Source organism: Sander vitreus, chromosome 19 (genome assembly GCF_031162955.1).
Source record: "Sander vitreus isolate 19-12246 chromosome 19, sanVit1, whole genome shotgun sequence".
NCBI classification, from domain to species: Eukaryota; Metazoa; Chordata; class Actinopteri; order Perciformes; family Percidae; genus Sander; species Sander vitreus.
Window position 1 is genome coordinate 18,886,457 of NC_135873.1, and position 15,143 is coordinate 18,901,599.

The following is a 15,143-nucleotide window of genomic DNA, read 5'->3' on the forward strand; positions in this document are numbered from 1 at the left end:
TAACTCGCGTTACTGAGATTGTAACGGGTATAATATTACCCAAATTGTATTAGTAATGCGTTATATTACTGCATTACAGCAAAAAGCAATACATTACTGGAATTAGTTACTCCCAACACTGCCCAGGAGAATCATAATTTTAGAGCTTTGAAATTTTATAGTGTATATATATAATATTTAGTACTATATAGAAATAGTATTTTATATAAAGATATTTTGGTTGCTAAATTGAATTAGGTTGCTTAATAATCTGTCATAATGTTGTTTTAGGCTCCCAAAATGTGTTTTTGTTTTCTGAAACTCTATTTAAGTAACTCTTTGAACACCCTGGAGACTTTTTGCTCTGTGTTTCTGCTACAAATGTCTGAGTGTGCAGTAGGTCCTGGGAAATGTCCTGGAAAATTCTTCAAACCTGGTCAAACTCTACACATAGTATTTTATATCCTGACTTGTTAAGCTCAACATAGATTTCCTTTCTTTTTCTGCAGGCCACAGACTTCCTGTTTCAGGTTTTTGCTGCTGCTGTAGTTTCCTGGGGTGACCACTTCATGCCCCGCCTCCTTGGCATTAGGGCCCAGTGGTTCCCATGGCAACCCGACTCCAAGCCCCAGACTCTGCAACACAGTCTGTATGGTGAGGAGTCATTCACTGACCATGCCCTGCCTCAGTGCATGCTGGGAATGTCCCACAGCCTGGCTCAGCTGCTGGACAAAGAGCCTTGGAGCAGCCAGACACACAAGGTGGGTGGGTCTCATTCAAATACACTGAAGGTATGGCTCAACAAGATGATGACACTGTGTGTGTGTGTGTGTGTGTGTGTGTGTGTGTGTGTGTGTGTGTGTGTGTGTGTGTCAGTTCATAGACTGGCTCTTCAGCATCACAGAGGGTCCTGAACAGAATCTGTCAGCCGCAACCATCAGCACAGCCAAAGGTAAAACACGCCAACACAGTATTAAAATGTGAAGCGCTGCTGAAATGTTGAGCCACAGAAACAGTAATGTTGATGATACGAGACACTCTGGGCCCCCCTCAGACAAAATCAACTGTTGATTCAATGACACAGTATGAACCTGAATGTAATGAACAGAAGTGTTTGAAAGAAGAGTCAACAGGGAGGAAACACTGATGCTGATTTTTATGGAATTGCAACATAATAAGAAACACAGAAACATCAGTATTGGCAGTAGCTAGCAGAAACCTGTACAGGCGGAATCTAAAACACACAGGCTGTCTTTGCATTCACATCACTGGTACAGTGCCACACTTTACAGCAGAAAATACAGCCTGCTAGAAAAACGGTTATGGTATCTGTTGCTAATGTCCCCCTTTATGACAACTGTGTGGGACTCACCTGTTTGAATCATACTCAGGCTGAAAGTTCTGCACATGTAAGGGCGTTCTACTGTGAGTGACAGGTGGCTGCCGTCCAAGGAGGCAAACACAGACTGTGGGCTTAATTAGTGGGCATTAGTAACAGTTCAGGACAAGGAAAGGGGTACTGCATGAAGACAGCGAGATGCTTCCAAATCCAAACCCCACAAAATGATCCAGATGAAGTTCTGTGAGAAGTTGATGAGGCAAAAGCTACTTAAAGCTACATTGTGTAAGAATTTTTCCCATCTAGCGGTGAAATTGTATATTACAACCAACTGAATATTACTTTCTAGCCCCTCCCATTCCAATCGCGTTTTAACTCCTACGGTGGCCGAACCCGAAATTAGCTCTTAGTATCTCCATCGTTTACCCGCAGCTGTTCTAGCCACTCCAATATTAACTTTGGTCTTGTTGCTTTGCCTGTCGCATTGTCGTTTTAATTCTCTTTTTCGCATTCCTGGCGAGTAATCTCCCCCTGGCATTCGTCACGGTGGTGCCTAGCCTTAACCCTTACCCTAACCCTAACCTAATTCTAACCCTAATCCTACAACCAAGTCTTAACCCTCAAACAGCCCTTTAAAGTTGTGGGGTCCAGCATTTTGGCCCCACAAAGCTGTCCGGACCCCACAAGTATACTGTATTCCCGTTTTTTTGGACCCCACAAATATAGTTAAACAAGAACACACACACACAGCTTGCTTTATAGTTGGATACATTAACAAGAGCAAACAACATTCTTGGCAGAAATTAAACCTCTTTGTTTGATTATAAAGTGGATTTGTTCCGAGTGGTTTATGTAATGGTGTTGTTTCAGCGGCCCTGTTGGCCCTCAAGTCCTCCGCTGAGTTCAAGAAGAAAGCTGTGTGGACCCGAGCATACGGATGGTAGCCCAGAAGAGCCATGACAGACTGTTACCATGGCAACACAACCAGGTTCTTCACAAAACACGGCTGGAGCTTAAACACCCTGAGACTGCATCTGTCCAGCCTCTGCCTGCTGGATGCAGAGATATCTCTGAACATATGAGACTCACTGCAGCAACATGGACAACCTGTACGTTTAGGATGTTAAACAGAAACGGCAGTGCCTGCTCTATTTCAAACACATATGAAGACGTCATGAGGAATGTGCTCTGTCAAAACAACATATGACCATTAAAAGTTCATCAAATACAGGAAATAATTAAGGATGTGGAATTAGATTTTTTTGGCTCTTGAGTTCAACATCTTCTATTAAATATAGATTGTAATGGTCACACATCTTTATGACATCAAACTCACTGAATAGTAACAGTCCCTGTTGTCTTTAAAAAAAAAAAAACTTAAACCACCCAACATTCAGTCTGAAGGTGTCATTTCTTTTTCATCTTCTTGTTCCATTTCTCCAGGTGGTGCTGTCTCTCCTTCAGCAGTTGCCAGACTGTTACAGAGGCCCCTAAAAAGACAACACTACTGTTAGAAAGTCAGAAAGAAGCAAAACAGTGTGTGCACTGTTGGTTGTCTATAGTCATTTTGTATTCATGGCACAAACGCACAAAACAGCTGCAACCATGGCCATTACAGAATACTCCTGAATGTCCTTGGTAGTTAACTGTCTGTAGAGGGAAACTTTTCCTGCTCCAGATTTCCCACCGTGGTTAGAAAGAACAGGAGAGACACCTACAGGGTTACTGGGCAAAAATCATTCATGGTAGATTACCTTTTTTCCTACAGTTTATCTGGCAATCATTGTGACAAAAGTTAGAATAACTGCCACAGTGAAAACATCTAGAATTATAAAATCTTTCCGCATAGTATTATAAACCGCAGTAGAGTGTTTTGGTGTTGGGTTAGCCTTCAAATCTTGGGTCTGTTACTCAAAATGTCCAGTGTTGTTTTCAGTCCCAACCTACTAAAACTGAACAGCAATAAAACAGAGCTCTTGGTTGTGGCCCCCAAGGTGCTGCTCCAGAGGGTTGGAGATCTCATCCTGGGTGTTTACAGGTGCACCATCTGCCCATCCTCTGAGGTCCACAACCTTGGTGTAATCCTGGACTCCACCCTCTCTTTCCATACTCACATCAAATCCATCACCAAATCAGCCTTTTTTCATCTTAAAAACATCTCCAGACTCTCTGACTCCGTGGCAGAAACCCATATTCATGCTTTCATTACCTCCCATTTGGACTACTGCAATGGAGTCCTGTCTGGGGTCACACGGTTGTATATATCCCGGCTGCGGTTTAAAAGCAATAGATGTTGTGCTCTGTGCATGATATAGCACGGTAGCAGCTGAGAGGAGTTTCCATCAGGCAAGTGTTATTTAAATATACTTCTTGTGTAGTAACAAACTTTCTAATGCCTTGTTTTATAAGTAAAGAAACTATTTGTACTACTGTAGAAGTTTGGTATCACTCCGGGCATTATTAGTGGGGTAATTTACGAGATACAAACGTGGATCCATTAGCGCCTGCACTAAGCTAACCAGCTAACTCGACCAACATTATAACAAGGGGAAAAAAGCTTATGGGGGGGTTGTTTGGCTCAAGGTCAAGGTGCAAAGCAGCCTAGGGTGAAATTACTCCGAACCATCACTTTAAGTCCTGCATCACAACGTGTGTGTGTGTGTGTGTGTGTGTGTGTGTGTGTGTGTGTGTGTGTGTGTGTGTGTGTGTGTGTGTGTGTGTGTGTGTGTGTGTGTGTGGTTGTGTGTCTGTTTGTGTCAGTGTGCATTATTTGATGTAGGATTTGTGATCTGTCTTGTTGTTTTGTTAGATGTCATGTTTTTAATTGTTGGATTTAAATTGTGCCCTCCCTAGGGACTGCAGATGTAAATTAGCCTAAGGCTAACTCTGGTACAATGAATCAACATTTATGTTAAAAATTTTACATGGTCCCTAACAAATGAAATAAATAAAAATAAATATAAAATCTTACAATTCTCACCTATCCCTCCATGCCCTGGCCCCACAGTCCCTCTCCAACCTCCTCCATCCATACACCCCACCCCGAAACCTGCGGTCCTCAGACGCTGGCCTGCTCTCCATTCCCCACACCAGACTCTGTACCTTCGGAGACAGAGCCTTTAGTGTTGCAGCCCCATCCCTCTGGAACACCCTCCCTGCAGATATCCAAAATGCTACATCCCTGGACATATTTAAAAAAAATCCTGAAACACCACCTGTTCACCACAGCCTACAACCTCCTTTAGTATAGCCACTGTAATTCTGTAAAGTGTCCTTGGGTTTCATGAAAGGCGCTATATAAATAAAAGTTATTATTATTGTTATTATTATTATTAACGCTGACTAACTCATCTTACCCAGAGCCAGAACAGGCAGGTAGAGCATTAGGATGACGGAGAGGCCAACGTGTGCTGGCACTGTTGAATTCAAAGGGGATGAGTTTGGTGCTGTTGGCTTAACATAAGGCAGGGCCTGGTATATGGTGACACCTGAGGAGGAAACGGAACACATACATAGAAGATGCTCAACTGTTACAGTGTACAGTTTTAAACACAGTATGTTACTTTTAGCTATTTATTTCTACCATTTAGTCATTACCTTTAGCTAGATATTTCTACCATTGTGTGTGTGTGTGTATGTGTCTGCGTGTGTGTGTGTCTGCATGCGTGCGTGCATGCGTGCCTCCTCCAGAAAATGACGGAGGAGATGGTCAGCTTTCTCTGGAATTATGCTTTGAGCAAGGTCTGTGTAAGGTCTGTGTGTGTGTGTGTGTGTGTGTGTGTGTGTGTGTGTTGTACTTTTCTCGCACACTTCCTGATATTATTGGCTCGGCTTTGTCAACTTGTTTCCTGTATGCTGGCACTACTTCCCTCATACAGCAGTTTGAGTGTGTGACACAAGCAGCTCATATTGTTCAGCGTGTGTCAGGTCAGCGACAGTATAACTCCCCATTGATGATCCGTAATGTAGCAAGATGCCATTTCATATGTTTCTGTAAAACTGCCAGTCTCATAACTTGATATTAAAACTGATAAATGATTTAGTCACCTTCAGTGGCCACTGACAGGATGTATAAGGGGATCCAGAGTGTGTAGCGAGCCCACAGCATGGCGGTGGAGGGGGTATCCATAACACACAGCAGCTCATGTGGGTACCTGTCACCAAACAGTACACAGCAGAATGTTAACTAAAGCCATTATGGCACTGACAGGTGACTGGATCAGAAACAGATTAGACTATCCAGGTGTACTTCAACTGGGAAATTAGTCTAAAGCCATTCCAAGAGACATGGCTGGACTACCAACGTAGCTAAATGGGCGACAAAAACCTTAAACACTCGGCTTTCATTAATTGGATCAATTGTAAATGTGGTTGGTTGTTGTGTGATGTCGATAAAATATTGTGGTCAGACAGAGAGGAGATTGGATGACCCTTGAGGTTGATACATTTGCAGCATTTTTCTTTACTCGCACATCTTGTACAACAGTTCCTGATATGGATGGTTGGTGTGTACATACAATGAGAAAGTATAGTGTGTGCTATGGCTGACATCAATACTATTCAGCTGCCTAAATATACAATGTTAGAAACTGGACAATATTACAGAGTGGGTAACTATCACACTTTCAGAGTAGGCCTACACTGTCATTTGACAAGATGTCTTTGCATTTTGACTGTCTTGGTCTAAGCAATGATAAAGGAGTATTCTGTTTTGATGACAATGATGTATTCATTGATAGATTTATTTACATTTGAAACAGGAGTTAATTCTTTTGATTGAGTAATTAACCTTTTGCAGGTCACATAGAGTGATGTGCTGAATGTACCACGTGGTGTGAGGATTGTACTTTGAGTTTTTTAAATTGTAAGTTTGTTTCAGTAAATGTGCCAAAGCGATTGAAGAAAAACTGTAAGACCTTCCTTACTGTTTATGTTGGGGATATTCCAAAATAATTGTGTGTGTGGGTGGGGTCGATAGAGACTCAATAGGTTAGTCCAGCTACTTATGGATGATTTTGGTGGCACAATAAAATACTAATATAATGAGTTCATCCTGTGGGCGGCATGAATATTCACAGAAAACATCACTGAGAACTACCTACAGGTAATTATCCAGATATCTTGCTTTGGACCAAACTATTTGACAGACCCCCCAACTGACTTTCATCATTATCCTAGGGCACCATTGGCAGTGGGGCAAAAACATGTAAAGAATATTTGTGAAGTAAAACATCTGACAGAATGCTGCTGGTGCCCTTGCATTTGAGTAAGACCTGAAATTTACCCCAAAAACACAAAAAGGATGGACAAAGTGAAGAAACAAGCCGTACCGTAGGAGGTCCAGAATGTTCCACAAGAAGAACTGTGCACACACCACTGGTTTACTCTGGATCTCCTCCAGCATGATGACCATGGTCAGCAGGAGGTTCTTCTCCATAACCTGAAAAACATATAGCATGCACAATCCACCAACCGCTTCAAATGGATAAGAACTCAGCATTCTATAGCATGCACATGATTATTAAGTGTGATACACACTTGGACGAAGCGAGGCAGGAGTCTGGCTTTCTCAATCCCGTCTGCGATATGGAAAAGCTCCAGGATGGAGAGCAGCTGGCACAGACTCATTACAAAGCCAACACAGTAAAATGTGTCTGCTAAGGCATCTGCAAAGTCAAAAATCCAATTTAACATATGCCATTTGGTGGAGGCTTAGCTTATTTCTGCTCTCTGGAGTTAAAACCAATTAATATTTAAAGATTATTTGCTCTTTCAGAATGACCTCAGAAAGCTTAAAATGCAGATCCATATTGCACATTATTGCATCTTTTCTTTTTTTTAATAAACCTTACCTTGACCAAATGTGAGAAACCTGGCCATAGTATTAGCCAGTATCCATGTGTGTCCACAGAACTGGAACAGGTTATATGAGAAAATGTAGGTGAGCCTGAAGCTGAGCCTGTAAGAGAAGAAATTGGCATTTGATATTGGCCTTTCACACTGTAGACATCTTACCTTACACAGGTGTAACCTGTGTAAGGTATTATCACTGGCTTCCTGGCACAGCTAACTGGCACACTTACAGTGAATGGAGCAGAGCCAGCATTCATGTTATTAGTTACACCTCTGCTGTTCCTATGACAGGTCTAAATGTTTACTGTAGAACTGCACTTTGATAGTAATATTCTCATCAATCATCTACTTTGAGTAAATCGAATTACATGGAAACAGATGGAAAGTACATTTGCTCAAGTACTGTAATTAAGTATAACTTTGAGGTACTTTCATTAAGCATTTCCGATTTGTTAGATTTTTTACTTACCATATTTCTGAGGAAATTTACTTTTTAATGAAATTACATTGATCTTATAGCTAGTTGTAGTTAGTTAGTATATAGTTAGTTAGGCTGAAGGTAGTCTGTATAGAAAATGTTTTATTTCCGGGATTGCTCCAGTGCTGCTGGAAATTCCGCCGGATGTCCGTCACCTTCCTTTTTCTTTGTGTTGGAGTTATAAACTCCGGTGGATTTGTGAGGACTATGGTTAACTGCTCCTCAGATCTCTGCAGGGTAAATCCAGACAGCTAGCTAGACTATCTGTCCAATCTGAGTTTTCTGTTGCACGACTAAAACAACTTTTGAAAGTACACGTTCCACCAAAACATGTTCTTTCCCAAGGCTATTTTGCAGAGGCACCATGGCTCCGTCTGGCGCTTAGCACCAGCCAAGACGATTGTGATTGGTTTGAAGAAATGCCAATAAACCACAGCATGTTTTTCTCCCATTCAGGAATGCTGTGTGGACTAGCCAGACCCTCCTCCGCAGCCCTGTGGAGGAAGGTCTGGCAATGCGAGACCTGGAGCCAGGGAGGGATTAGCTTAGTTTACATGTTGCATAAATTGGAAGCCTAGCTTTCTCCAGGAATTCCCTGCACCCAATTCCCCCCCCCCCTATCAATAAAGTGTTTCTGACTCTGATTCAATGGAGAAATAGTTCCTCGTAACTCACTCTAAAACCACGTGTTGTTTAGACTTTTCTTTCTGAGTACGGTGTTTAGAGGTGTTGGTAGTTTAACTTTGGACAGAGTCTGGCTAGCTGTATACCCCTGCTTCTGGTCTTTATGCTAAGCTAGGCTAACAGCGTCTGGGCATTCTTTTAAGTACATTGTGCTGCCAATACTTCAATGCTTTTTCTTAAGTACAATTTTGTGTGCACAACTTTCACTTGTGGGGTTATTTACATAATTGCACTGGTACTTTAAATTATAGAGGATGTGGCTACTTCATCCATCACTGCAAAGAAATTAAATTGCTTCTCACTTGAGGATACCTGGTACTCTTTAAATCACTCATAAAACCTCCACAGATAACTCTAGTACCCACCTGAGCGCCCATGAAACCTTCATTAGGACTATTAAACGCTTTAAACCCCCTCGGAACCCATGATGGAGAAAGAAGTTTAAAGGAAAATGAACAAAATGAACCTAGGGGTTAATTACATTTGTGTACCGAGTCGACCGTTCTCTGGGATATATTTTCATGGTAATCGAATGTGACCAGTTTAATCGCAAACCGCTAATTAGCTTATAATGCTAGTCGTCGGGGCTAACAAGGCTCAAAATAGCATCCCACTTCCACGGTAGCATAATGAGGGTCTCTACATGTAAACTGAAGCATTGAGAACTTTGTATGTGTACAGACAGTTTATTAAAAAGATAGATTATAAAGACAGTACCGTTCATGTATACAGGCGGGCACCAGCTTGGGAAAGCAGTCACGACCAGTCGAACGACGAACGCCGTGCTTAAGCTATGTTACTGATTACTGGTTGCACGGCGTTCGTCATTCAGCTGGTCGAGACTGCTTTCAAATAGCAATTTCTTTTTACTTTAGCCGTGCCCCGACAACTAGCGTTATAAGCTAATTAGCGGTTTGCGATGAAACTGGTCACATTCGATTAGCATGAAAACATATCCCAGAGAACGGTCGACTCGGTACACATATGTAATTAACCCCTAGGTTCATTTTGCGCCGGATTTGTCCTTTAACTATATAGCTTAATTAATCCTTCATTTGGGTGGAATACCACTGGAATCAAATTAAAATTTTGCATTCAAGGTGTTACGTAAGGAGCATGAATGAAAAAACAGTCTGGCCTATTCGTATTTCTTTAAACCAATCCCAACCGTCCTGGGCAGAGCTAAGCCCCGGACGCAGTGACAGAGCCCTTGCTGATAGCATCCGTTGAGCCAGACTTATCTACAGTATACTATATATACTATATATAATTCAGACAGAGTAAACTAATATGCCTTCATAGCACAGAACGTCAGCACAATTAAATGTGATGCACAAAACTATATTTAAAGATATATGTCATATTTTTGCATGTCTAAAAAACGACTATACCTATGTTATATGTTTTATTGAGTTGTGTACTCCCATTATCCCAAATGTAAATCATACAATGTCACAAAAAGAATTATACCGTAGTGACCGTAATACAAAATTGTAATAAAAAAAAAAAAGTCTGCCAAACAGGCTCATTTTTTCATTGATTACATGCCACTTTGCAACACAGTAATACAGTAGAGACCTGATTTATTCCTTGATTTATTAATCGATCCAGACGACTACAATGTGCTACGTTGACAAGTGGCTGATGCTAATGTTTGGTGGCTAAACTGTACCGTAACGTTATAATGTTACAACAACGTTCAACACGCTCATAAAGTTATTTGTAGTGTGATTGTTTTGACCAGTGTTAACAGCGCAATTTCACCATCGAAGCAAGTTGCAAAGCGCAGCGCAAGCGGAATTTTGCGGCTGGCCGCTCTTGCGCGTGCTGCGGTCAAAGTTCAACATGGTTCAACTTTGACCGCGGCACGCGCAAGAGCGGCCGCGGTGCGCTGTGACGTGCATTCAAGTGTCTGAAAAAAACAACAACAAAAACACAGAATACATGTGGATCCACAAACGGAACATGGACGAGAGGCTGATTTTGGCCGTCAGCGATCTCCCAGAGCTGTATAGGCTACGACACAAGTTTGAGGTCGTACAGAGACCTCGTACGCAAAACTATGCTGTGGAAGCATATTTCACCATAATAGGCATGCCAGCTGTGGAGATTATTGTAGCCTCTTAATTTAAATCATTCAGGTTTGTTTTAGCTATGTGAAATCAACATATATGTCTCCACTGAAATACAATCCTATGTTACATTTTTTACTTTGGTGCATTTGTCAAATCATAATTGCATTTGCGCAACAGTGAGTGCATTTCTTAAAACAATTGGTGTAAACTGCACCGCATAGTGACTGACCTGAAAAATCGTGTATCTTGCTGTAAATCTTTTGTTTGTGTCCAAACCAAATATTTATGAATCAAACTGACAAGTCCTTCCGCCATTGTTTATACCAAGATAGTGAAACTGCTTTGTGTTGCTGTCCATATTTAACAGTTCACTCTGTAAGTATAGTCTAATGAACAATGCACATGAAAGGGAGCACTATTCCCTATGTGACAAAGTTACACATTATTGTCATCTCTGATCTGAGAAATGCGCCAAAGTAACTGAGAAGAACTGTAGCCTACTGTTGTGAGCTGCAAAAACCAAATACCAAGTTGATTATACAGCTCCATACAGGTATTTGTAGGATATATTTGTATTTTTTATAAAAAAAATTATAATTTATACTCTTTATTGATCCCCAATGGGGAAATTACAATTTACACTCGGTTGTTATTACACAATAATAATATTGTATTTGTATGTTTATATGATGTAAAATATGTTTGGACTGATTGACACAAGTCATGTTCATTTTCATTGAAGTTCACATATAGGTATATAGGTAGGTATATGGCCTTTACACAGAATAACTACCCATTTCCAAATGTGTAAGCTCCAGTTTTGGAGGAATTAATTGCACATATGCATTAAACACAGTGTTTTCCAGAGAATGAATGATGCATGTATGAATGTAGGCTCATATCTTAGCTTTATTATACCCAACTGCAATGACTGCAGACCTCTTACTTAAGTATATAAACATGCAATGACACATAGTGTTGAAATGCAACATTTTATTTAGAAATGAAAATAATCCACACGTCTTCATCTATTTAGAGGAGTGTAAGAACAGGTGGAAGAACCTAAGGGACAGGTACATAAAGGAGAGGAGACAAAAAAGTGGTGCAGTACTTTTTCCATACTGTCTTGTCTGGAGCCACACGTCAGGGAGAGACAAATAGCCAGATGCTCCGTTGTAGAAATGGGCTTTCGGAATGTTGTTCGCATCCGGGAAATCGTAGGCCCGACTCTCGTCAGCAGACTGTCAAATTTCTCCCTGTTGAGCCGAAAGTACCCCTGGAACCGGTCACAGTGAATGCGGAGCTCCTTCACCAGCCGGAATTCCCCCAACTGCTCTCTGGACCTGAGGGTCTCGTGCACCCACACCCTTCTTCCTGCTGCCTTCCTCCGTCTTCTCCTCACAACCAGGGCAAGTGCCAAGGCTTTCTTTTGTTTCAAAGACAGAAACATCGTCTCCACCAAATCACTATCCACAATGTCGCATGTACTGCACGTCTGATGTAAACACCGGACACAGACGTGACGTCCATTCAAATATTGGCGCATGTATGACGTAAATTTGCGCTGAGCCCGGCGGCAAGCACAACAAATATAGTTGGGAATAGAACAACCTAGCGGCGAGCGCAGCGCATGCCGCGTACAATGTGAATGGCCCTTTAAGTAAACAGTCCTGTCTGTCACCCTGGGTAGTTTTAAAACTCAGTGCATATCTTTTATACGCTCATCTCATCTGTCAGATACATTATAACTCTAAGCCTACAATAGGCCTACAGTATTTAGCTGTAAATGCTTGGAAAGATGACAGTGAATGAAGCTTTGTATATGATTCGCCTGAGCTTTCTTAACACGCACTGTAAATACAGAACATTCCTTCCCCAGCGAAAACTCAGACACTGCTGTCAAACTTTTCACTTTACTCACTTACATTCTCTTTCTGAAGTCTCCTTCTGTTGCCGGTACTGTAAGAGGGGCTGCTCATAATCCCTTTCTGAGTTGGAAGAGAATCATTTTGTGATGCGGTTTGTAGCTCCTTAGCAGCGGTTTCCTCCCAGTTAACAGAAACAACAGAGACCCGCCTCTTAGCAGAACATTGCTGCAATATCTGTGTTTTGTAGTGCTTCCTCTGGCTGATTGTTACAGTTATTACTTTACAGCGAGTGGGAAGTGCACATTCCACTTGTGAGTCTGACGTCGGATAGTCCCAACCCCTAAAAAAACCCCACTAGGCTTACTGTGTGGCTCAGGAGAGAGAACAGAGAAGGATAACAATGAGCCACACTCACAGTTCATGTCTAGAATGTTAGGACTATCAGCAGGAGCCACTCACACCACCACCAAACATAACCAACACACACACACTACATACTGTACATACGCTTGAGACAAATCATTGAGAGTTACTGCTTTTTCAATGTAATCATGCTCATTTCAAGCTCTTGTTCTGTACTCATCTAAAGTATTACTGTGTCATTAATGTTACTTTGTTAAAGTATTACTGTGTCATTAATGTTACTTTGTTAAACAGACCGGACCAGGTTTCAGGTGTTGATGCAGATGTAGATGCAGATGTAAATTAGCCAAGCTAACTCTGGTACAATGCATCAAATGGCAACATTTATGTTAAAAATTGTACATGGTCCCTAACAAATGAATGAATGAATGAATGAATTAAATAAATAAATAAATAGGCTCAGTGGTTAGCACTTCTGCCTCACAGCAAGAAGGTTCTGGGTTCAAATCCAGGTCGTTCCGGGCCTTTCTGTGTGGAGTTTGCATGTTCTCCCCGTGTTTGCGTGGGTTTCTAGGTAATTAGGACTACATTTCTTCTGCATTTACAGAAATGTTGATTAATGTGCATTGTCCTAATCAAATAAACTTACAACAGCAAATCCCTCCATGCCCTGGCCCTGCAGTACCTCTCTGACCTCCTCCATCCATACACCCCACCCCAAAACCTGCGGTCCTCAGATGCTGGCCTGCCCTTCGGAGACAGAGCCTTTAGTGTTGCAGCCCCATCCCTTTGGAGCACCCTCCCTGCAGATATCCAAAATGCTATATCCCTTGACATATTTAAAAAAAATCCTGAAACCAGGGGCGGATTTAACCTGACTCCGCCAGATGGATTGCTTCGCATTTGCTCGGCATATGCATCTGGGAACTTTCCGTTGGAGAAGTTTTGGGAAGAGGCAAAAATACTGGTTAGCTGATTGGATAAACCATCTGTCTATCACCACGTTGGTGATAGACGGGCCAAATCAACCAATCAGATCAATGATATATCAAACTCTTGCCGAAACCAGTCGGGAGAAGAACAAAAACATCTTTTCCTTTGAGAAAAGCCTCCAGTGCCGTTTTTTGCTCTTCTTTCAATGAAGGAATACTTTCTAATTCGGATAAAACTTATAGCTGATAGCTACGCTCATCTCATCCGTGGAAGCCGCCATGTTGTTTAGACTGAACAGTCGCTTCTCGTTGCGTGCCGGACCATTTTTTTTAATGTGGGCCGGTCAGATTTTTTATTTTTTTTTAATATACAAAGAAATTGTCTTTACAGGCCGACAGTGCATAGGACGGGTTTTTATCGCTTGCACGATTTCACTATGGTTATAATAATAATAATAATAAATATTAAGCATTTGGCCAGTCTGCAACGGCCGGCCTGGTCCCAAGATGGGCCAACCGACCCAATCAGAAGTTACTCAAATTGGGACATTCAGTCAAAATCAAGCATGTCACCTTCAAACGGGAGCTCCGTTTACAGGGTTCAGGGTGTACCGGACCCTCCCGGTGATCATGAAGCTCCGACTGCTGTCTGTCCGTGCGACCGTCTGACGGCATCAGTTTTCAACTGACAGTTTCATTACCAGTTAAAGGGGTGATAGAATGATTATATAGGGTATTTCACACTGTTCCTTAAGGTCTCCTAATAGGGTATGTAACATTGGTTGGGCTGAAAATTGCCCGAGTGCTATTTTATGGGCCCTTAACTACCCTGTGAATATGGCACTATTTGTAACAAGAGCTTTTCTTCCAAATATGGTATGCTCATGAATATTTAGATGAGCTGCGCGCTGATTGGTTTGAGCGAACCACATACAAATACATTGGAGACGAGACAGCAGGTCTCATATTTCAGACACTGCAAAGTTATACATTGTTTGTCTGCTATTTCGTTATTAAATTCAGTTCGGAGACTTTTTTATACGAGAAATCAACTATATAAAACTCCAATATGGGCTGTTTCACGAAAATTGATGGCTAATTGCAAATTTGTCTAAGTACAGACTCACAGAGATGCTAGCATGGCTATCACGTGATTCAGTTGGATCCAGAGAACGTGTAGATGTATGGCTGAATGTCCAGTGTACGGTGTGGGAGTTATAGGGCCAAACGCGTTTTTTCTGCTATAGCGCCACCTAGTGGTGGAAGTGGGTCAATTGTTGCGCCTGAGGTCGTTGCGGAGTTGTGGACCAGTCCTGAAAATGGCAACCCCCCCACCATGTATGGTTTAGGCTGTAGTCGGAGTTTTAGGCGGAGAAGAATAATGTATATGATTAATCCTTAGAAAAACAATAGGGTTCCACAGCCCTGCTGTGCGAACGGCGTAGCTTTGCTACTGCCGGTTCTTCCAGACTCGGGCTTGGACCCCTAAAAAGTAGGATCAGTTGCTTAACCTTAAACATATCTTACCTTACTGTATTTACCAGGAAACGTTTAATGCAGCCATGTTTAAAT

General features: G+C 41.8%; 2 protein-coding genes across 5 annotated transcripts in view; one reads left to right on the forward strand and one right to left on the reverse strand.

Annotated features, from left to right (window-relative positions):
• The window catches only part of focad (focadhesin), a 79,266-nt gene extending 76,556 nt beyond the window's left edge, over positions 1–2,710 (forward strand). For both annotated transcript variants that reach the window (XM_078275515.1, XM_078275514.1), the window contains 3 exons: positions 489–740; positions 856–931; positions 2,189–2,710. In XM_078275515.1, the coding sequence (XP_078131641.1) occupies positions 489–740; positions 856–931; positions 2,189–2,262 (402 nt within the window). In that variant the 3' untranslated portion in view covers positions 2,263–2,710. The remainder of the gene's footprint in view (positions 1–488; positions 741–855; positions 932–2,188) is intronic.
• On the reverse strand, positions 1,121–12,560 carry hacd4 (3-hydroxyacyl-CoA dehydratase 4). Of its 3 annotated transcripts, none has more exons than XM_078275516.1 (7): positions 12,334–12,556; positions 7,171–7,277; positions 6,857–6,984; positions 6,649–6,758; positions 5,366–5,472; positions 4,675–4,806; positions 1,121–2,808 (listed from the first exon to the last, which is right to left on the reverse strand). In XM_078275516.1, coding segments are annotated over exons 1-7 (669 nt in total). In that variant the 5' UTR covers positions 12,336–12,556; the 3' UTR covers positions 1,121–2,725. The 3 variants fall into 3 exon arrangements, with proteins under 3 accessions (XP_078131642.1, XP_078131644.1, XP_078131643.1); XM_078275518.1 differs by having other exon boundaries at positions 12,330–12,556; XM_078275517.1 differs by lacking the exon at positions 6,857–6,984 and having other exon boundaries at positions 12,330–12,560.
• Between the last annotated feature and the right edge of the window lie 2,583 nt (positions 12,561–15,143).